Source organism: Nannobrachium achirus, assembly GCF_963921795.1.
Source record: "Nannobrachium achirus genome assembly, chromosome: 15".
NCBI classification, from domain to species: Eukaryota; Metazoa; Chordata; class Actinopteri; order Myctophiformes; family Myctophidae; genus Nannobrachium; species Nannobrachium achirus.
This window is the reverse complement of record NC_137822.1, coordinates 332,878-357,500: the sequence shown is the minus strand read 5'-3', so window position 1 is coordinate 357,500 and position 24,623 is coordinate 332,878. Positions and strand designations below refer to the sequence as shown.

General features: G+C 40.1%; 1 protein-coding gene across 1 annotated transcript in view; it reads left to right on the top strand.

The window, feature by feature from the left end:
• Window positions 1-24,193, top strand: part of agpat2 (1-acylglycerol-3-phosphate O-acyltransferase 2 (lysophosphatidic acid acyltransferase, beta)) — a 32,543-nt gene extending 8,350 nt beyond the window's left edge. Inside the window, exons 2-6 of the mRNA XM_080742703.1 lie at window positions 5,125-5,258; window positions 15,549-15,724; window positions 18,257-18,352; window positions 23,245-23,317; window positions 24,009-24,193. Coding sequence (XP_080598829.1) covers window positions 5,125-5,258; window positions 15,549-15,724; window positions 18,257-18,352; window positions 23,245-23,317; window positions 24,009-24,181 — 652 coding nt within the window. The 3' untranslated portion in view covers window positions 24,182-24,193. The remainder of the gene's footprint in view (window positions 1-5,124; window positions 5,259-15,548; window positions 15,725-18,256; window positions 18,353-23,244; window positions 23,318-24,008) is intronic.
• The last annotated feature ends 430 nt before the right edge of the window (window positions 24,194-24,623 follow it).

The following is a 24,623-nucleotide window of genomic DNA, read 5'->3' as shown; positions in this document are numbered from 1 at the left end:
TTATCGTCCAATCCCTACTCATCATGGGCACTTCGATACATAGAACCAGGTGTGAACCAGGGACCGTCTGATTAGCAGGGGGCCTCTCTATTGGGGCATTCACGAATAGTGTTTTTTAGTATTCGAATTATTCGACCTCAAAGTATTCGAATAGTCGAATATTCGACAGGACTGGCCAAACTGTCAAAAATTAAGTAAGCAAGAGGCGAACATTGTGAAAATAGCCGATCTACATGCTCACAACGCCTCGCGTTGCGAGGCGTTGTGAGCATGTAGATCTGCTATTTTCACAATATTTATATGCGGAACCGAGTCAGATTAAATGTAATACCTACAATTCCAAATGCTTGTCAGGGTGGGGGTCCCCAGTTCAAATATGTTTATTCTGGAGGTCACTGCCTAAAAAGTTTTGAGAACCCCTTGTATAGAGCTTTAACAAATTCATCCACCAGGAGCATTACAACTCATTCTTATGACTTCCTATCCAGCCAAGCTTTATAAACTATATATTTTTTAAAGAGAAAACAAAAAACAAAAAAAAGAAATAAGCGAATATTCGACTTTGGTGAACAACGTCGAATAGTGACTTTGATACTTGAATATTCTAATATTTGGTGAATACCCTACTCTCTATCCATCTAGCTACAGCATGATGCTTTTCAGAGCCTAGAAGCAACAACATTTAGTTTATTTTCCACCCTCCCCGAGGCCAGTACTTCCTGGTGCTGCTGCTGGATAATTTAAAGCCTAAAATACATTCCTGAATGAATTCCTGCATTCCAATCAGGACATTGTGGGACCGATGCCAACTGCTGAGCTCATGTAAGCAGATTCAGCGAGCAAAGATCCAGGCAGCGTGGAGATTGGATTCCAGCAGTGTGTGGATTGAATTCATTAAACTTTTAACAATGCGCTACACATTCTGGTGTTAATCATGCTAGGACATTAGCGTTCTGTTTTCTGTACGTTAGGGTAGTGTCTGAAATCTCAGCCATTAAACTGACAATACAGGGTCTTTGTACTGGAGCCACCTGGTCTAATCAAGTCATTAGGTGTAGGCTATTTCCATTATGCACAGAATGCTCTGGAATAATCTGCCAGATTATTTGGCCACATCCCTATTATTTAAATGACTAGTGACTAGAAATAGTGTGACTAGAAATGCAGAATTCTAAGCAAGAATTATATTTATAAAGATAATTAGACTTTACTGTCATCTTCAGTGAATGATAATAAACTCCTGACATAGAAATCCTACTTAATTTATGGACTCCATAGCGGAATTGAAACTCTCAAAAGATCAGCAAAACCTTGACTCAGAAACGATGTTAAAAGATAATAAAGTAGAAAACCTTTATTTACAGCGCTGTAACAGTCACACAACATACACATACATCCTTCACCAACGACGGACAAGACAAGACTGCCTTGCCCTCCCTCTCACGGTTCATTATTTCATCTGCTAAAACAGAAACATCTATTCCTTCTCTTTCCCTAGCTCATTAAACGCGAAGAACCTTATCTCTTTCTCACAGTCGTAAAACAAAGAGGCACCATGTGGCATCCTGACCTCCAGTCCTTACCTATCCTCCCCTCTGCCCTAGTCTAGCAACTGAGTCTCAGGGTCAGCAAATAGCAGTCAACAAGATATAATAATATATTTCATTCACTTCACTCCTTGGGGCAGGGGTCTTCAACATTTTCAGGCCAAGGACCCCTTAGTTGAGAGAGATGAAGCAGGGACCCCCTCAGCCTTTTCATAGATTCCTTACGGTTTCATCGTTTGACAGCACAGCCATCAGTGTATTTTGGATTCACGTCAATTTGTTTTCAGATATTTAACCACTTGAGCCGTCATTACCTAATAAATGTGACCCTTAACTCTGTACTTAGTCTGCTCTTTTTCCCCTCTACACCAAACCTATTTGCCGAAAATAGCCGATCTACAAGCTCACAACACCTCGCAGCGCGAGGCTTTTGGATACAGTTCTCAGAATATGGCACTAGGTTTGAAGTTGTTAATATTAAAGGATTGGAAGATTTGGAGGACCCCCTGTAGTAACTCTGAGGACCCCCTAGGGGTCCCGGACCCCCTGTTGAAGACCCCTGCTTTGGGGTATATGTCACCGTATATAGCAGTTAGGGGATAAGAGCATGGATACTTGGACACATAGGCATTGGTGTAAAGTAACTAAGTACATTGTGAACTTGTAGATCTGCTATTTTCAAATTATGTGTATACATTTGAAAACTTGTGCATAATAATGAGTACTCTCTACTTTACATTTTTGATACCTATACCTTTGTACTTTTGTACTTTATACTTAGTATATTTTGAATTCCGGACTTTTACTTGTTAGTAAAAGTAAAACGTGAGTACTTTTAGTTTTCCCACCACTGCACATAGGCTGAACCGCTGGGACTTTCTCTTTCCTAGTACTGCTACTTTAGCTACTTTAGCTACTTTTAGCTCTGCTACTACTGCTACTTTAGCTACATTTTAATACTTAATACTCTACTTTAGCTACATTTTAATCCTGAAACCTCAATGTTTTGGACATATTCTTTATTCTTTATTCTTTATTCTTTATTCGGATCCCCATTAGCTTCCGCTGCCGCGGTTGCTAGTCTTCCTGGGGTCCACATAAAACGTCACAACATCAACATACAATATTCATACAAACAACAACTGACACTTGTCAGTCTGAATATAAAATACATTAAAATACAAATATAAAATAATACAAGAAAATGTACAAAAAAACATTGATTATTCAAAGTGTGTTGTCTCTCATTAATATTTGTTTAATATTTCTTTTGAATAAGTACTTACTTTTGATTTGTTTCATATTGACAGATAATGAGTTCCATTGTTGGATGGCTCTATAAATAACAGCTCTTTTAAGTATTTCTGAATTTGGTTTTGGAAGTTCCAAATACCCTGAGCTTACCTGTCTGGTTTGACAACCATGTTTTAGACCTGCATTCAATAATTGATCTCTAAAGAAATCTGGCTTCCCCTCAATAATTGCATTTCTAGAAAATGTTATAATTCTCGATGTTAACTTCCCCTCAACAGTTAACATATGCAAGGTTTGTCTTTAAGGGCCCTAAAACAAGCCTCAGTGACACTATGTATTTAATGCAGTGCTGTTGTTACAGTTACAGATGTGCATGAAGAGGCATTGCTTGCTATGCAGCTTGGAGTGACAAATTAAACCGTTTCCGTCACCCAGAATGCCATGGAGTAGTACAGACTTGACCACAATTACTTTACCAAATAAAGCACATTCCATGTTTATTCCAGATGAAAACAAACAAACAAAAGTTTGCATGTCATTTTGGAAGTGAACTACTCCTAACCGGAATTGTTAAAGTCATAAAGGATCCCTACCATAACCTTGACTCTTAATTACATGAAAAACATCAGATCATAATACGATACATAATTACAATCTAGCATATAATTCCACCACAAATCCTCCTCAGTTCCCTTACTGAATAGCGATTAAAGATGAGGTACAGTCTTACAGCTAAATCAATGTAATCAGAGGAGGAAGTGTGTGAGTGCATTTATTTTACGACGGTTTTTGAAATGTGCGTCAGATAAAGTTCAGAGTGACATTTTTCTGTGCAAAATGTTGACACAGAGCAGGACAAACTCATGTCTGTGTACTTCTATCATCCCTCTTGGATCATTGATTTGACAAATTGAGCAATCGAGACGGCTTATTAACTCATTAAGTCCTGAGGCTGATTCTGCAAATTTTACAGTTTTCTGAAGAACTTATGTTGCTTATCAGTGTTCTTTTTTTTCATGTGAAGGACCTCCCAAAAGTATATGTATTTGGCTACGGCCACGGACGCCGATCTAAAAAAATATGTTGTTCCAGTGACCCCCAGAAACAAAGATGAGTTAAAAATGTATATATTCAAAGATTTCCACAAATTGGCATGTTTTTTTCCCAAAAATGGCAGATCTATACAAGCTCATAGTGCGGCATGGAGTGACGCACTATGAGATGTCTATTTTTTTTTATAAAATAATGGTCAAAGTGTTTACACAGATGCTTTCCCATGACTTTTCTAAATCTTATAACATGGAGCCGGGCGTACGGGTTTGTAGTCCTGGGATTACTCACGGTTGCATGAGAGCGCTCTTAACCTAAAAAAGCAGAAAGGCGACTCAAGTCGTCCTTGGCGCCGGCTGTTGTCCTTGTTGGTGAATGAGTTGAATGAATCTTTTGGAGTTTTATTGCTGTAGCCTATATACTGTATGCTGTCACTGTGTCGGAATCGGCCTGCTTATTATAGTATGTGAGACAGATGGTAACACTCCTTTGATAAGACTCCTTGGAGCGTTTTGCTTTCTTCAGGCTAATCATTAACCAGCCAAGAAACAAACAGAAATGCTTTAGCCTAGATTTAGCACTCTGGTTTATCCATGCTCGCAATTGTATTTGTATCATATTAGGTCTAGGGTAGAAACTCAGCCACGCTTAATCACCTCCCAATGTTGGGGCATTTCATTATAGGTGAATTATTGTTTTAAACCTAAGGCTCGTAACGCTATGAGCTTGGAGATCGGCAATTCTTTGCTTTGTTGGCTTAAAGGAGTAGTTCACCCCCAAAATTACTTTTTTTCTATTGATTACTCACCCCATGGAGACTTGAGTTCAATAATATATTTTTGTATTTGTCACATTCCTAAGAGAAAAAATGTATTGTAGTAAATTAACCACCATTGATTCCGGATGGGGACCCAAATGCATTTGGTTCCCCATCTGGATTCAATGGGGTACATTTATTGTAATGATTGTCTTAGGAATGCAACAAAAAAAATATATATATTGAACTCAAGTTTCCATGCGGTGATTTTGGCGGCGAACTACTCCTTTAAGTAGTTAGTTTGTCTTCTGTATTTCTATGCCTTCTTACATTTTTATTGTTACTACGTAGCTTACTTTATTTGAAATAATATGTGAATATTTAATTAGTTATAACCTTGGCTCATACATAGGGATGGCAATGCTTTATTGCACTTCTACGAGGTTGTAGTGTACTGTTGTATTACACAATAAACTGTATGTTATCTCTACTCTAATGAGCCTTTTCCTCCCTCAGGTTAGTCCGCGGCCTGGTTCGTCACGTGAAGTACTTCCTGGGTATCCGCTATAATGTTAGCGGATGGGAGCATCTGCAGACGGAGGGACCCTACGTCATCATCTCCAACCACCAGAGCTCCCTGGATGTCCTAGGTGCGTATTGGGTTTCAAAATAAAAACGAATTGCATTTTTATAGCGTTTTTCCAAGTGCTCAAAGCGCTTTACGTTTGCGTTAGAGATGGGGCGATAAGAAAATGTCATGTCACGATTATTGTGACCAAAGAAATTGCGAATTACGATATTATCACAATAATCAAAATATCTCCAACATTGGGCGGAACATTTGCCCAAAAATGGCAGATCTACAAGCTACAAGCGTTGTGAGCTTGTAGATTTGGTAGAGAGTGAAACAAAAGACTGTATCAAGTACATTATTTCCAGGTAGGTTTATTGAGTGTTTTTGATCCCAGTGCATGACGGAAGATAATTTCACGATAACTGTAAATCTCCACAATACGATTATTGTGAGTGTTTTTTAATCACGATAAACGATAACTATTATCGTCCCATCCCTAGTATATGTGTGTGTGTTGCGCACGTGAGCTCGTAGAGCTTGTAGATCTGCTATGTGAGCTATATTATTAGTTTTCTGAAAAACGTATGTTGTTACATAAGTGGTTCTCAAAACCTTTTCATGTCAAGGACCCCCAAAATGATGTGTATTTGGCCGCGGACCCCCATCTCAAAATATTTGGTTGCAGCCAGGGATCCCCAGGAGAGTGCGTGCGTGCGTGTGTGTGTGTGTGTGTGTGTGTGTGTGTGTGTGTGTGTGTGTGTGTGTGTGTGTGTGTGTGTGTGTGTGTGTGTGTGTGTGTGTGTGTGTGTGTGTGTGTGTGTGTGTGTGTGTGTGTGTGTGTGTGTGTGTGTGTGTGTGCGCGAGATCCACACACTCTACTCCATATTTAACTTCGTATTTTCACATTCCCCTTTTGTGTACTTTAAAGATCCCCCTTTAGAGTACTTTGTAGACAGCATCAAGAAAAAGCTAAACTGGAATATAGATTTTTCCCTTTCCAAGAGTCAGACTCAATAAGCTTGTGCATAGCCATACAGTACATGATGATACTAAAGGATGAGATCAATCCAAAATGCATTATGCCTGGCATCAGGGGCTTCCATGAATTTGCACAAAACAGTGTGAACTGAATTCATAGCTGGCTGGTAGGTTACTGAATAGGGCTGTCATGATTATGACATTTTTTAATTGTGTTTTTGTCATTGATAATTACTTTTCTGTTTGGCTTTTAGGCTTTGAAGTTAACATGGTAGATATGACACATAACCTAAATATACAAAGAAATGACTGACATATTTGACAACCTTCTACTTAAAAAAGAACATTGATAGTGGAAATAGCCGATCTACAAGGTCACAACGTTGTGAGCTTGTAGATCTGCTATTTCCAAAAGGTTTACTTTAAAAAAATATATATGAGCATTTTTCAACATGGAAACAATTATGGCGATTATGAAAAATAATCACGATTATGTCAAATAATTGCGATTTGACGATTAAATTGTGACAGCCCTATTACTGAATGTTCATTTTCTTTGACTAAAACTATGAAAAAATGTTTGTCGTCTACCCCTTTTCACTGACAAAAACTGAATAATAGCTGAGCTATGATGACTAAAACGAAGACTAAATATATTGACAGTTTCATCAACAAATAGAAACTAGACTAAAATGTTGGAGGGACGAGTGGTGAAGAGATCAGTAGAACTAAAAGATGAGTTTTTGGTTGCGCTCGGGTTGTTGTGCTGACACGTGAGCTTGTAGATCTATTTTCAGCATGCAACCAAGTGTAAAATCAGTCATTACGATGCTGGGGCCCACCATAATACTCTTTTTCTGTACTGTAGATTTAGTCGACTAAAACTAGACTAGACTAATTTGTTTTCAGATAACTGAAATATGACAAAAATTTAATTTGATTCAAAAGACTGACAAAAATTGCTGTCAGAATTAACACTGACATACAGATGGTTGCATATGCTTGCATCGTTGCATGTTCTTCATTGTTTATTCAGCCTTCATATTTAGTCATTTGGAGGCTGCTAATTTGGTACAGGGCTAGTTTGTTTCTGTTGAGTTGTTCCGATACCAGCTTTAGAAACGCAGCCTCAAACCTTATGGGTCCATTTGGTTCCATTTGTACACTCTCAAGAGTTGAATATCTGTAAGGGTCCATTTGGACCCCCCTCAAGGAACCCAAAGTGTCTACTTTGAGAGCCACTGTCTGTCCATGATTACTTTTGATTTCAAGGTTCAAGTTTATTTGTCTCCCTCGGGAGAAATTGTAGACAGAGCCACATCTGCATTGTACAAAAAACACTTAAAGACAAAAAGACAAAAAAAAGACATATTGCACCCACCCCTATGGTACATTGCCTCTACTCAATCTATTGTTGTAACATTTTAATTGACATAGGAACAAATGAGTGCTTATATCTATTATACTGGCAGAAATGTACACACTGGTATGATCGGATCGGTACTCTTTAGAGCTGTCGCGATTGCTGTCAACGATTATTGCCATTAACGATTTAATTTTGTTTTTGACAATGGGCATCGGAAAATTATGAATAAAAACGTAATTTCTGCTTGCCTTTAGGTTTCATAATCAAAAATCGCACAGGGCTAAGAAATTCATTAAACATTTAATCATTTTCAAAATAGTAGAATTGGCTGCTTTTGACAAGCTTGTAGATCAACTATTTCTGCTATTTTGCACTTTTCAACATGGATGATCAAGATTATAAAGATTATGCAAAATATTAAATAATTCAATTATGTAGTGTATGGGTATCGGGAAGGTACATGTTTGGTTTCCATCACTGGGAGAGATTGAGTGTGTCTGTCCCTGCTGAGTGATGTGAGCTGGCTGAAGACCAGCGAGAGACATACAGAGAGGGAGAGTCGGTTCATGTAATTAGGCCTGAGGAAAACTCTGCAGGAGCCTGATCCTGGGGTCTGGGTTACCATACCAACCCCCGCACACACAGCCAATTAAATCAGCTGATCCTACATGGGACGTGATAGTGATGATCAGGGCGTTTCTGTTTCCATGTGCTTCACAGCGTGGCTTTGTGTATCTGAGAAAGACACTCCCAGTAACTACTGCTCCCGAGCAGGTCGGTGTCTTGCATGGTTGTCTCCGCTAGCGTATCCATGTTTCCCGGGTGCTGTGTTCCTTGTTCTTGCCTAAACCCTAACTTAAGTGGGGAACATAGAACCTGGGGAACACAGGGATGACCCCCGCCATCGGTATGCGTGAAATGAATGGGTGAATGTAAAGTGCCCACTGTAAACGTGCTTTGGAGAAAAGGGCCCAACCCAAAAGAAATTGCAATAGTAATGTGACTTTTTATTGGTCAAAATACCCTCCTGCATCATATATTAAAAGTTGTGAATTATTATACTTAAAGTAGCATGTGAGGGGTCTTACTAGGGATTTTTCATGATTCTGAATCCATTGCAAGCATTTGTTTTGCACAAATAAACATTCCTTGGGTTAAAAACAGACCCACAAATCTATGGTTCATAGAATAGAAAGTGAATGAGCCCCAAACTTGAACCCCCTGAATTTACCTTGATCCACTAAATATATAATTCACAACTTCTAATGTTATTTGGATGACCCAAAGGATCATAAAAAAAAACCTGAATGATTACTATTGCAATTTATTTTGGGTCAAACCACATATTGACTGGACTAATAGGAATACAGACCATTTAGCTACTGCTGCGTTTAACGATCATAAGAACCCTAGTAGCATCCCTGTTCTGGGAATGCCATGATGGGTGAATATTTCCAATAATAAAAAAGGCAAACATTCTGCGAAAATAGATGAAAATACTATAGACAAGCTCACAACGCGTTAAGTGTGATTACTGTCTATACCAGTCAGAATCAAGCATTCAACCAAACTGTCTATTAATGCAGTGTTGTTTTTGACAGCAAATTTTGATTTAGTTTTAGTCAGTCTTTTGAATAAAATGTCTTTTAGTTTTAGTCATTATTTAGTAACCTGAAAAGTGTTAGTTTTAGTCTAATTTTAGTCGACTAAGTATCATAAGATTTTAGTCGACTAAATCCACTGTTGATTTAGTCAACTGTAGAATTTTATTTTGGCAGGCCTTGATGGCATCATAATGACTGATTTTACACTTGCTTGCGTGCTGAAAATAGCCGATCTACAAGCTCACAACGCGTCGCGCTGCGACACGTTGTGAGCTTGCAGATTGGCAATTTTCAGCACGCAACACCTGAGAGCAACCAAACATAAAATGACTCTCTTCTCCACTAGTCCCTCCCTAACGTTTTAGTCTAGTTTTTATTTTGTTGACGAAATTGTCAATATATTGAGTCTTAGTTTTAGTCATCACAGCTTAGTTTTTATTTTGTTTTTATTTCGTTTTCGTCAGTGAAAATAACTCAATCGACAACCATTTTTTGTCATAGTTTTAGTCAACGAAATCAACACTGTATTAATGAAAAGTGTTTAAGCAGCAGTTTGTGACTGCGGCTCTCATGCGCACCGCTCTGTGTCCCCTGCTGTGCTGCTCACTGCCAGGTGCATCGACTATCGACTCTGTCTGTCCTCCGGTGTCCTGTTCTGTGTTTTTACAGACATCTGTGTCTCATCTGTTATTTCCTCTGTTACCCACACACATACAGTGAGGTGTGGAGGAACATCCTGTTAGTCTGTGGCCGTTCTGAGACTCTGCTTGTGGTGTTTACCTGATGCTACTGGGAGATAGATAGATAGATAGATAGATAGATAGATAGATAGATAAATAGATACCTTTATTATCCCACAGGGGAAATTCAGTTGCCCAGAGGCAGCACAGCAGTTTAAGGTTACAAGTTACAAAGAAGTAAGAAAAAGAAAAAGAGTACTGTAGTGTACAGTCCAAGAGCAAGCACAAAAAAAGAAGAATATAAACATAGTGTCGAAAAGCTATTGCAAAGAAACAAAAAAGGAAGAATATATACACATAATACATAATACATACATGAAACATTCAACACACATAAGTGACACGTCACACACAAACAAAAAAATCACACCCGTGTGAACTGAGCGGTGGTCGTGGAGGCTGCGCAACAGCAAAACAAATATATATATATTGTGTGTGTGTGTGTGTGTGTGTGTGTGGGTGGGTGGGTGTCTGGCCTGGCCTGGCCTGAACAACAGTGCCCCTCCCTTAACATGTGTGGTCACAAAAGGTACTACATACAGGCTACATACACCATACAGACAGACACGCATACAGACAGACAGACCCACACACACGGCCACGTATAGGAGCGTTGTGACCACCGCTCAAAAGCTATACTCAAAGCACAACTTAACAGACACATGAATGTGCAGAGAATGTGTGGGTGGGCATCTTTCATGTGTCATCCTTCCGTCATTCCAATTATTTTTTGAGCGGTGGTCACAACGCTCCTATACGTGGCCGTGTGTGTGGGTCTGTCTGTCTGTCTGTCTGTCTGTCTGTCTGTATGCTTGTCTGTCTGTATGGTGTATGTAGCCTGTATGTAGTACCTTTTGTGACCACACATGTTAAGGGAGGGGCGCTGTTGTTCAGGCCAGGCCAGGCCAGACACCCACCCACCCACACACACACACACACACACACACACACACACACACACACACACACACACACACACACACAATATATATATATATTTGTTTTGCTGTTGCGCAGCCTCCACGACCACCGCTCAGTTCACACGGGTGTGATTTTTAAATATATATTTAAGGGGTGCAACAGTTAATCTAAATTTAATTGATAAAAAAAATAGATTTGATGATAAAAATAATATTTGTAGCCCTAGACCACACATGGGCAACAAAAGACTAGAGTCCTCAAAGAAACCTCCCACCCAAAACAAAACCTCTAAATTGGGTTCTGAGGGCAATTATTTTAACTCAATTTTCAATGCATAACTGTAACTGCATCAGTATCAGTCTGACTTGAGTCCATATTCATGACATGATGACATGACACGATGACATAATAAATAAATAATAAAACTTTATTTGTATAGCACCTTTCATGACATGAAATGCAGCTCAAAGCGCTTTACAGAGCAGAAAATGAAGCACAAGTGTTTAACAGAGAAACAGTAAAATAAAATAAAAAATACAGAATAAAAATAAATAATTAAAATTATTACAATTAAGCAGAGAAATAACAATTTCAGAACAGTGCGGACGTCAATTAGCAGCACAGGGATTTAAAAATTTAGCTAAAAGCAAGAGTAAAGAAATAGGTCTTGAGCTGTGCTTTAAAGCTATCCACAGAGGCTGCCTGTCTTAGGTGTAGTGGGAGTTTATTCCAAGCTGTCGGTCCGTAGAAGCAGAAAGCTGCTTCACCATATTTTTTATATTTCATTGTTGGCGCCTCAAGTAGGTCTGCACTAGAGGACCTGAGTGGGCGGGTTGGAACATATCTATGCAGGCAGTCATAGAGGTACGAAGGTGCCAGACCATTTAGAGCTTTATAAACAAGTAAAAGTATTTTAAAATCAATCCTAAAAACAACCGGGAGCCAGTGTAGCGACGCTAAGACTGGAGTAATATGTTCTCTTATCTTAGTTTTAGTTAAAACTCTGGCTGCCGCATTTTGAACAAGTTGTAGTCTGTCAGTTGTTTTCTTTGGCAGACCAGAGAGAAGTGCGTTGCAGTAATCCAGCCGAGAGAAAACGAAAGCGTGGATCAGCGTTTTTGCATCGTTCAGCGACAGATAAGCTCTAATTCGTGCAATATTTCTAAGGTGAAAGAAGGCAATCTTCGTGACATGATTAATGTGCGTATTAAAATTTAATTCAGCATCAATGATCACCCCCAGGTTCTTTACAGAGGTGTTACTTTCTTTAGCCAGGTTACCAAGTCTACTTATTATTGATTCTCTTTGGGCAGTAGAACCAATTATGAGAACTTCTGTCTTGTCCTCATTTAGCTTGAGAAAGTTCTCACTCATCCAGCATTTTATGCTAGACACGCACGTCAGCAATGGGTCTAGAGCACAGGGGTCATCCGGAGCCACCGAAAGGTACAACTGGGTGTCATCAGCATAGAAATGGAAATTCACACCGTGAGCGGAAATAAGTTCTCCCAGCGGCAGTATATAGAGGGAGAATAATAAAGGTCCAAGAATTGAGCCCTGTGGAATACCAGAGCAGATCTTGTGTTTGTTTGACTCAAAGTCAGCTAGATTAACAAAGTAGCTTCTGCCTGTTAGGTAAGAGTAAAACCAGGACAGAGCAGTCCCAGACAGTCCTACCCAGTGTTCGAGACGTTGTATTAGAATTGTATGGTCGATTGTGTCAAAAGCCGCCGTTAGGTCCAGCAGTAGGAGAACGGACACATCTTTGTTGTCAGCAGCCACCCTAAGATCATTAATAACTTTTACAAGTGCAGTTTCTGTGCTGTGTCCTTTCCTGAAGCCGGATTGGAATTTGTTGTGCACCTTATTGTTCTGCAGAAACACATCCAATTGATGAAAGATAATTTTTTCAAGGACCTTGCCCAGAAAAGGTAAATTAGAGATGGGTCTATAATTACCCAGCACGGACGGGTCAAGGTTGGGTTTCTTGAGTAAGGGTTTAACTACAGCCGTTTTCAGTGAGTCTGGAAAGACACCTGATTGTATAGAGCTATTTACTATTTTTAGGATATCTTCAATAACACAGTCTACAACCTCTTTGAGAAACGGCGTGGGTATTGCATCCAGCGAGCAAGAAGATGATGTCATTTGCGATATGGTTTTACGAAGTTCCTCTTCATCAATTGCACAAAATGATACTAGGCTCCCCCTAGATTTATCGACACTTTTACACATGGCACCATTAACCGCATTTGCATTTGTGACAGTATTATTCAGAATACCAGCTCGAATGTTCTCAATTTTGTTGTCAAAGAAGGATGCAAACATGTGTTATCAGTGATCCATGGAGTGGTGCATTTCAGGTCTTAGTCTTATCAACTAAATAAGTTATAAATTAATAGGGTCATTTAATAAGTTGGCCTGGCATTGAAGTTTTAAGTAATCGTTTAATTGTAACCTCCGAGTGCACCAGCGTGACGCAATCCTAGCTGCAAAAAAGAAAAGGAAAAAAAGAAAAGATTAGCATTTTGTGACAGAAGGCAAAATCAAGGACCCTACCCTATTGTAAAGTAGTCTGTCACGTCTGCCAAATTCATGCAGTTTTAACATAATTCAGAGAGAGAGATGAAGCAACACATAAAAATGTGTTGCAGCTAATTAAAAAAAAGCATAGATTTCATAGATGGCTTCATAGACAGCACTATCATTGTGTAGTGTTGTATTAACCAATTAAACCCTCAAAACTTGCACTCTGCTCTTTTTTCTTCCCTCTTACGTGTCTTGCATGCGCCCCTTCGCGCGCGTGCAAGACATTTATTATTAAGAAGTACATTTTATTTTTTCCCTCCATTTCTACTGTTTCTTGGGCTGGATATGGCAGCCTGTAATGGTTTTTCAAGTGCAGCTAAACGTGGCATGTTAGTAAATGTAGCCACAATTAACAATAATGCATTGCACGTGTGCAGCTGATCTGCGGAACTTGTATCAAGATGGGGAGAATATAATTATAATACCTTGTTAAAGTGACCATTTTGTTAAATTTTGCATTTGTAGTTATTTTACTGTAATTTAACAACAATAATCAGCACAGATAGACAAAGAGACATTCATGGATTTATATTTAAAGTAACTTTTATTTTCCCCCCTGGACCCAGGGTATGGCAGCTGCATACCCCTGCCATACCCAATTGACACCCTGGGTTAGAGTGTTTAAAAGAGTGTTCATCCCCCCAAACATGACTTATTTTCTATCAATTACACAGAATACACACCCCATTTTGCATTCCTGAGACATTTGATGACTAGCGTAAAAAGATGCTAATGTCTCCAGTAGGTTACTCCGCAAGTCTCCTGCCGTTTAATGTAAAAGAAATTTACAATCACAGGCGGCCCCCTGGTAGTAACTGAGTAACTGAGGTGTCCTGGACCCCCTAATGTGTGGCCGTTCGCTCACTTTATTGAAGTCAGTATTCTATGGCCCTCTGGAAGAAAAATGCTGCCCATCCCTGCCCTAGACGCGAGCTACTACTAGTGCATCTCACTTGGGTCTTCTTCAGTCATACCGATCCATGCCAGCATTGTATTCTATTTGTTACCACATACACTGATTTGATTTCACATTCATACACATAGTATTAAGTGCTCCCAGCTAACACGGTCGGTCCTATTTGAAAAAGCATAGCGATCTGCTATTTTTTGCTATTTTTATTTGAATCCTGCCCTGAAAAGTAACAGTTTTGTTTTGAGACCATGGCTCCTTCTGTTCAGCCAGTACATCACCAGACCTTATCCTCCAATGAAATCCATGCTTCGATAAGGCTGTGTGGAGATAAGAATGGAATGGCCAAAGTTCATCTGGGACGGACCACTTATAAGCCACATTCAACATTGCGTGACACTGGCAAACCATTGAGGAAAAATACAACCTCTTCTCTACATAGACTGTATGTAGAAAAGAGGTTTTAGTTTTCCTTCCATTTTTTAAATATACCTGGACACAATATTTTTATACTTTGGCTATTCAAAAATCCTTGATCTACAAGCTCACAGCACGCCACAAAGTGACTCTGTGTTCTCTTCTAGGGTCCCTGGAACAAAATTGGGGTCCGCATTAACAAATGACTGTCAGGTTAGGAATCCTTGACATGAAAACAATTTGAGAACCAGCTGTAGGGCTGTCACAATTATTACATAATCGTCTAATCGCAATTTTTTGACATAATCACAATTATTTTTGTGATAATCGTCATAATCGTTTACATGTTGAACAATGTTTATATGTTCAAACATTTAAAAAATAGTGGAAATAGCAGATCTACAGGCTCACAACGCGTTGTGACGCGTTGTGAGCTTGTAGATCGGCTATTTCCACTATCAATGTTCTTTTTAAAGTGTAAAGTTGCCAAATATGTCCTTAATTTCTTTGTATATTTAGGTTATGTGTCATATCTGCCATGTGCAACTTCAAAGCCTACAAGCCACACAGAAATGTAATTGTCAACGACAAAAACACAATTAAATCTGTAATCGCAATTATTTGAGTGACAATTAATCGCCACGTAAAATGTCATTATCGTGACAGCCCTAACCAGCTGCATCTCACTACCCAACTTAGAATTGACACATCACGATGACTCTTATATGAATTTTGTCCACCACAACTGGCCTAATTTATTTCAAAGTGTGCGTGTGGGAGTGTCCTTGCAATGTAAAAAGGTTGAGAAACACTGATTTATAGATGACGTGTTGTTTGTCAGGCTTGATGGAGATCCTTCCAGACCGCTGTACCATGATCGCCAAGAAGGAGCTGATCTACGCGGGCACGGTGGGCATCATCTGTTGGCTGGGCGGCATCGTCTTCATCAACCGCAAGAAGACCAACGACGCCAAGACTGTCATGGCGGACGCCGCCAAAACCATGCTGGACGACCAGGTAAACCTTCCCATGCCACGAAAATGATAAGATTGCCGTCGGGCAGAAACCTCTTTTCGGGGGTTCGGTGGTGCAGTCAGTAGAGCTGTCACCTCACAGCTAGAAGGTCCTGGGTTCGATTCCCGCCAGGGACACTGTGGGTGTTGGGGGGCGTGTTCTCTCCTCCGCGTCATCAGTGCCCATTCCCTAGGTGGGGTTGGCAAAAGGGCCTTTCTGTGTGGAGTTTGCATGTTCTCCCTGTGTCCCCTAGGTAACCCTGGTCTCTATAATGCCTCCCCCTGGCCAGCCGGGGCGCCTGATGGAGGGGAAAGGAACTGGTTGGAATAACGTGTTCCTTCCACGCGCTACGTCCAACTGGGGGAACTCCCCCTGTCAGGTGAAAAGAAGCAACTTGGGCTCCTCATGCATAGAAGGAAGTATGAGGCCTGAGTCTCCCCAGGTTGGCAGAGGGAGTGTAGCGCCCAGGATAACATTAGATAATTGACACCGGGTGAAAAATGGGTTACAAAATCGTAGGATAAAAAATAAACCTCTTATCTCCAAATTTTAACTTTTTGTGTTTCCTTTTTTCTTTATTTTCTTTCTTTATTTTTTAAATGAACTCCCTACTGCACTGTGTCCCAAACAGTGGGTAGTGAGCTGTGATCCATTTTGTGGTACAGCATGCATTGGCTATTTTAGAAACCATTTTGTAAACACGTTCCAACACTTTGAAACATGCTGAATATGGTTTGAAGTGGTTAACCTTGGTGACTGTACTTCCTCTTTCTGGCGGATCCATTTCCTCTCTTGGCCGCTTCAGGACTTCCTTGTGTTCGCATCTTGAAACGATCTGTTCGTGCTTTCAAACTAGAGTTGATTTTGACAGGAAATCTTGATTTCGACATAGTCATAGTTAGGGTTGTCACAATTATTACATAATCGTCTAATCGCAATTATTTGACATAATCACGATTATTTTTCATAATCGTCATAATCGTTTCCATGTTGAAAAATGTTCATATATATTTTTTGAAGTAAGATTTTTTGGAAATAGCAGATCTACAAGCTCACAACGCGTCGCGATGCGACGCGCTGTGAGCTTGTAGATTGGCTATTTCCACTATCAATGTTATTTTTTAACTATGAAGTTGTCAAATATGTCAGTAATTTCTTTGCATATTTGGTTATGTGTCATATCTACCATTCAAAAGCCTAAAAGCCAAACAGAAATGTAATTGTCAACAACAAAAACACAATTAAATCGTTAATCGCAATTATTTGAGTGACAATTAATCGTCATGTAAAATGTCATAATCGTGACAGCCCTAGTCATAGTGTTTTGAATACAAATCTATTTGTTTTAATCACGTTTTAGTTATCTGAAAAGTTTGAGTCCATGTTGACTAGATATACGACTTTAGTCGACTAAATCTACAGTTGATTTTGTGGACTATAGTTTTGGCAGGCCTTGATGGCATCGTGACCCGTGACGCCTGATTTTGCAATTTCATTGCATGCTGAAAATGGCCAATCTACAAGCTCACAATGCGTCGCAGCGCGACACATTCTCTGTAGAGGGCTGTGTGGAGTAGCTAAAACTTCCTGTGGAATATTTTCTTTTCTGGCCAAAAAGTGGGTATTTGTATTGTATGTAAATTTTGATTTGTTTGTGTATAGCAGTGGTTCTCAACCTGTGGGTCGGGACCCCCAGAGGGGTCCCCAAATTATTTTGGGGGGGGTCCCCAGATGTTTAGCTAAATGTTAACATTTGTTTTCTCAGTAAACCATACAGTATAAGGTATACAGGTTATCTGCACATTTCTAAAGTGACCATTTAACGACTTTAAAGACCTTTTTAGTATCTCTGATCAAACAGTGGTCAAATTGTAAAATATTAGAGGCAGACATTTTTTAAATAGCAGATCTACATGCTCACAACGCCTCGCGTTGCGAGGCATTGTGAGCATGTAGATCGGCTATTTTCACAATGGAATACGAGTCAAACTAAATGTTATGTCAACTCCTACAATTCCAAGTGCTTGTGCAGGGTGGGGGGGTCCCCAGTTCAAACATGGTTATTTTGGGGATCACGGTCGGAAAAGGTTGAGAACCACTGACCCTATAGGAAAATGAGACGCTACATCTCAAGGGACAATCCTTTCTGTAAATTCTGACCAAAAATGTAGTCGGGTGTGATTTCAGAAAAAAGGCCTTCTATAAGGAGGCTAGAGGCATTTGGGGGTAAAAGTGGGGTACTAGGCCATTTTACATAATCTGAAAAAAGAAAAGTTTTTAACCTTCCAATTTGCATATCAAAATGGCTGCAGATTTTGCACTATTTCTTCAATAACTCCATAACAAAGCATGCAAAACTGACAAATAAAAAGTACATATCTATGTTCTGAGGGTTAGACAATGTGTGTAAAGTATTTTTAATGTAATTACTCCTAAATATGCAAATTAGAGGCCACCATTACAGAAAACGGTGCCTCTAACAATTTTTTTCTGAAATCCCACCCGACTAATGTTTCTCTAAATTGTGCTCCACAGATTCGGCTGTGGGTCTTTCCAGAGGGCACCCGCAACCAGAGAGGCGACCTGCTGCCGTTCAAGAAGGGCGCCTTCCACCTGGCAGTGCAGGCACAAGTTGGTTAACTCTGCTTTAATCCATCTTTATTGCTCTCTTTTGTTCTGTGTGTGCCTGCATGGGCTTGTTTTATTTGTTCCCCGCCAAGTAGTTCTCTCCTTTAGCATTTTCTTTAATCCATCAAAGGAAAGGTTTGAGAACAAAGGAGGTTTATTTGCCTAGTGGGCATGCCAGTGAGACGCGTGTATTACCACCCTCCCTGCCCAAAAAGGGTGCGGACACTTTAATTTACCTTACTTTACTTTATTTGTTTGTTATGACGGGACAGTGCCAGTTAATGAACACAGAAACATGAGTATAACGCACATGAGTGCATGTGTAAACTAGCCGGTGTTAGCATAAGATACTTTTCATCCACAGTCCCCCGACATTAAACACTAAACCAGGGGTCTTCAACAGGGTTTTTTTTTTTTTTTTTTTTTATTAACCACTTGAACCCTAGCGTCTTTATTCTGAGACATTTAGCCACAAATAGCAGATCTACAAGCTCACAACGCCCTGCAGATATGTTTGCCAAGAGTTTTGGTGTAGAGGGGAAAAGAGCAGACTGAGTACAGAGTGAAAGTTCCAAGTTTATGAAGTATTGACGGTTCAAGTGGTTAAATATCTGAAAACACAAATTGACATGAGTCCAAAATACACTGATGATCGTGCTGTCAAACAATGAAACTATATGGAATCCCTGCTTCATCTCTCTCTCAGCTAAGGGGTCCTTGGCCTGAAAATGTTGAAAACCCGTGTACTAAACAATACTGACATAACAAGGCATAAGAGGACAGCATACAAATACACAGTACATTTCAAACACCGTAAAAAATAGGAAAATAAGAACTTTGAAAAGTAAGAAAAGATTAAGACTATTACTGGGTTTATTCAAGGGCCCTTATGCCTTTTATTTTGTCTACTAGTAGAGGTTTCATTTTGCCAGTGTTGTGCTGTTTTTAGACACACGAGGGAGCTAGCAACAATACACATAAAGACTGTAGTTTATGAATGGATGATATGTTTTCTACTGATACTCTATTTAGTCCTGGGTTGAATTGATAACATTGGTACGGTGTCATTTGGAAAGATGAGACCCTTTCCCTTCTGAACATCACCCTCTGGACTACTTGAGGAGACAATTATTAAGTTCTTCTCTTCTTTGAGATTGCCCTGAGAGAGCAGCAACATCACATACAATTGATTTCATGCCAGGTTACTTTGCAGGCAGGCAGTTTTCTTCTTCTTGTTCTTTTGTATAAAAGAGAGCCTTTTTAACCACATGAACATGTCATAATAGCCAACCATTCGTCAAAAATAGGCAAATATTTAGTATTTGGGCTATAATAGTATATGGGCTATTTTTGAAAATCTAAAATGTCAGACGCTTTCCCAACCAAAAACTAAAAGAGCTAATAGAATATGTGTTGTGTGTATATTTGGGTGGTCTTCTTTAATGCAAGTTTAACTTGTAGCGTCCATTTAAGATCATGCAAGTGAAGTGGTAGGGATTAAAAGGTATTTTTCAATTAAACCTTGGCTATAAAACCACAAGCAGGCCTCCCTGAGGCAAAAACAGTGGGTATTTTGTTGCGGGTCCAACAGGCATCAGCGAGGAACCACAAAAAAATGAATACCTGCTGCTCCCGATTAGCACAAACCCCCGAGTCATATTAGAGCTGTCATATAAACTGACACAAGACACTTAACAGGACCCCCAAAAAGAGCATTGCTGTTCAAGGTGATGCCTTATTTATTTTTGGATGAATAGAATCTCTGTTTTGGTGTTTTTCGAGGCTGCAGATTTCGGTCTCGTTCGCCAAAACGACACGTCACAACATGTACGCGTTTGTACTCAGCCGGCCAGATTGAGTGGAAACAGGACAGCCGCCCCCTAGGGGGCGCCACGTTTGGCTCTGCCAGTCCTGACGGAGGGCCACTCAGGGCCTCTTTCTGGAGCACTGGAGCATATGGGCTGTGTCAGGGGTGTCGCACCAAATTCTGGGCCCTCCGTTGGGAACGCATTATTATTATTATAATTATTATTATTACGCAGTATTTTGTGCTTTAACTATTTAAAAAATAGCAGATATACAAGCTCACAGCGCGGCACCGAGTGCCGCGCTGCGAGCTTGTAGATCTGCTATTTTTGAAGAATCGTCTTTGAATATGTCAAATCCTTTTAAGGTTTTTTGAAAAACCTATGTTTCTATGTCAGTGGTGCTCAAACCTTTTCACGTGAAGGACCCCCAAAATGGTATGTATTTGGCCACGGACCCCCATCTCAAAATATTTAGTTCCAGGGACCCCACAGAAGCAAAACTTTAGTTACAAATGATCGCTTAAAAAAGTACATATATTCAAAGATTGGCACACATTTTCACGACTTTTCAAAAATAGCAGATCTACAAGCTCGTGAGCTTGTAGATCTGCTTTTTTTCAATAGTTAAAGCATAAAATAATTAAGGCCCCTCCACCTTGGGCCCTAGTAACTCAGTCCCACTTTTCCCTGTCTTGTGACGCCCCTGGACCTTATTCTGCACCGTCCTCGCGCCTCTATCCTCACTTGAACCAGATGTATTAGTTGGTCCGCCATTTTGCCACTTACACAGGTCATCGATATGTCCGCACACAGACAAATGTGTCCATGGCAAAGACTTGGCCTTGTCCTTGGCAAATTTTAGATTTTCTGTTTTACACACCAGCATTGTAATGTTGTTATTAGTGTTGTTGCCCAACAGGGCAACACATTATAGTCCTAGGAAAACTTTATAGACTTCTAGGGTAACTTTTCCGCTGCCATTGGAAATGGCAGGGATAGGGAATCAATGGGAGTGGGAATCAGTAGGGAATCAATGGGAGTGGGAATCAGTAGGGAATCAATGGGAGTGGGAATCAGTAGGGAATCAATGGGAGTGGGAATCAGTAGGGAATCAATGGGAGTGGGAATCAGTAGGGAACCAATAGGAGTGGGAATCAGTAGGGAACCAATGGGAGTGGGAATCAGTAGGGAATCAATGGGAGTGGGAATCAGTAGGGAATCAATGGGAGTGGGAATCAGTAGGGAATCAATGGGAGTGGGAATCAGTAGGGAATCAATGGGAGTTGGAATCAGTAGGGAATCAATGGGAGTGGGAATCAGTAGGGAATCAATGGGAGTTGGAATCAGTAGGGAATCAATGGGAGTGGGAATCAGTAGGGAATCAATGGGAGTGGGAATCAGTAGGGAATCAATGGGAGTGGGAATCAGTAGGGAATCAATGGGAGTGGGAATCAGTAGGGAATCAATGGGAGTGGGAATCAGTAGGGAATCAATGGGAGTTGGAATCAGTAGGGAATCAATGGGAGTGGGAATCAGTAGGGAATCAATGGGAGTGGGAATCAGTAGGGAATCAATGGGAGTGGGAATCAGTAGGGAATCAATGGGAGTGGGAATCAGTAGGGAATCAATGGGAGTGGGAATCAGTAGGGAATCAATGGGAGTGGGAATCAGTAGGGAATCAATGGGAGTGGGAATCAGTAGGGAACCAATTGGTGGAGCTTCACATGACAGTTAGCTTACTGTAGAATATAGTCAGCAACCACACTCGCAATTTTAAATTGCATCTTTCTAGTTTTGATCATAATATCCAATTACTGAATGTCTAGTCTCCAGGTTTTCTTTAGGATATGTATCACTGATTGAATGTGACACTATGGCACATTATGAGTCCACTAGTACTAGTGGTTCTCAAACGTTTGATTTGCCAGGACCCCCATAGCTCTTGAGAGTGTACAAATGGACAGGTCCATTTGGTTCCATTTGTACACTCAGAGTTACAGGCCTGTTATGGTCATTCAAAGCTATCTCTCTGGTAATATTCATTTTGTATGTCTGTGGCAGACATATATGTATTTTGACAAATGTCCACAACAAGCCAACATGGCGATGACCCCTATTCGCACATGTTGTTCTCACTAGCAGCTTTTTCAGAGTGCATTTGTGCTTTCAGAAAAGAGGCTGATGTGAAAGGTTGTCATATATTGTCTCAAAGCCTCTGCCAACAGAATATGTCATGGGCAAGGGAAAGTAAAATATTACTTTTTCCAATTATTTTTTATCATAGTTGGTAGGTTGACTATAGTTTATGTAGCTCCATCTTCAGAAATGCAGGGATTGATTGATTGAATACTGTATTTAGAAGTTTGCATAGGAAAAGTTACATGACAGTCTACTGTTCACAGGTACATGGCCAAATAAAAAGTATAAACACTGCAAGCCTCCCAACTTGTTTCAATTGGCTGGGGTCCTTTTAAAAATAACTCATAACATTGACTGACAGACAAATAAAACGCAGTACCATGCGGAAAATAACATCAAAAGAAAACAGTCATAAACAAAATGAGAGAATAAATGGTATTTACAGTAGAAAGGATGGAGGTAAGGATAGGTATTTTTTTACCAGTTTCTAGTAGCAGCCGCCTGTAAGTGACTTTTCAGAGCGGTTTTAAAGGAGTGTAGGGATTTACACGATAATTCGAATGAACACAAACACAGGGTGTTGTGATGCCGATATTGTTCCTATACAATATATTTCAATTCTATTTACGTGCATGAGCAAAGCATCCAGCGGCTACATTCATTAACATGGGAGCGGAAGCAAAGCTTCATCCATGCACTTATGCTTGTAATCTGTGTGGAATACAGAAGTAAACAATGCAAGTGTATGAAACAAGGACCTGGGATACAGGCATAGTGTTTTGCATGTGAGTGTGTGAGTGCTACAGTATGTCAGTGACATTCTGTTACGGTCCATGTTTGATTTAATAATTGCTGCAAATGGATAATTTCATCAAATCCACTTTTAGTTTTGATTTCATTATCTTAGTTTTTTGTGTTAACCGTGTTTTTTTCCCGTTTCCCTGCCAGGTACCCATCATACCTCTTGTGTTTTCATCGTATAGCAGCTTCTACCTCCGGAAAGAAAAGCAGTTTAAATCAGGTACTTGGGATCGGCACTTATTATTTATAAGCTATTCATAATCATAACTCAGTATTGACGTTGGTATTCTAAAGTCCCTATCAGAGTCGGTACCGCGGTGAAGAGCTATCCACCGCGGTGTAGTCTTTTTGAGTCATAAAACTACAACATTACGTCATTCCTCGCAGTGAAGAGCTTTCCACCGCGAGTCCCGACACATCTCTCTGTTTTTACTATCAGACAGATAGGCTCTTCACCCCGTTCACTGATTGGTCGATCTAGACCAGTCAGTCACGGTGAATAGGACTTCACCGTGACTGACTATGATGGCTTTCACTTATTTTCTGACTTGAGGTGGAACGCTTTCCACCTAAAATTTGCGGTGGATAGCTCTTCACCCTGGACTCTGATAGAGGCTTAAAATGGATAGTTCCATTGCTTGATTCTGCAAAAAAGAAAAATAAGTAGCACTGCATGTACCCCCAGAACAGAATATTTGTTTTAATATAATAATAATAAAAATAATAACAATAACACTTTCAAGATTTCTTCAAACATTTTCAAAAATAGCAGATGTACAAGCTCACAGCGTGTCACTTTGTGCCGTCGTGCTGCACGCTTGTACATCTGCTATTTATGAGAACCACTGTTCTAAATCCTGTATCTTTCGATGTCAACATGTCACTCATCACGCGTTACGCCTCTTCAACAGGAACCATCAGGGTGAAGATTCTTCCAAAGATCGACACGAAGGGGCTGACGTCGGAGGACGTGACCGCCCTCTCCGAGAAGGCCTTCGACGTGATGCGCGCCAACTTCCTGGAGGTCTCCAACCTCTCCAACAACGCCGCGCCCCAGAGCAACGGCCCCACCACGCGCCACTGAACAATAACTCGCCCCTCGGTACTCCTCTGTGCCCCCCCTAAACCCACCCCCTCAACACGTCAACACACTCTCCCTCTCCCCAGCTTGTTCCTATAGGGCATAGCAGTGGCAGCCATTTTGCGGTGCCACAGATTGAAAATCCATACATTTTTCCCCCATACAGATATTTTTCCGAAAATATTTATGTAAATGATTTTAAGCTGAGAACCAAGGCTCGTGGTGAATCATGAGCATGAAACATTTGATTATGTGTCGAAACGTATTCAAAAACCACAATTATTTTTTTAATTTATTAAATATAGTATATAATATAATTAAATATTTCTTGACACAGAATCACATTCTTACGGTCATGATTCACCAGGAGCCTGGACGGCTTGATTCCAGGCTTAAAATAACGAATACAAATATTTTCTGGGAAATCTCTAAGGGGAAAAATGAA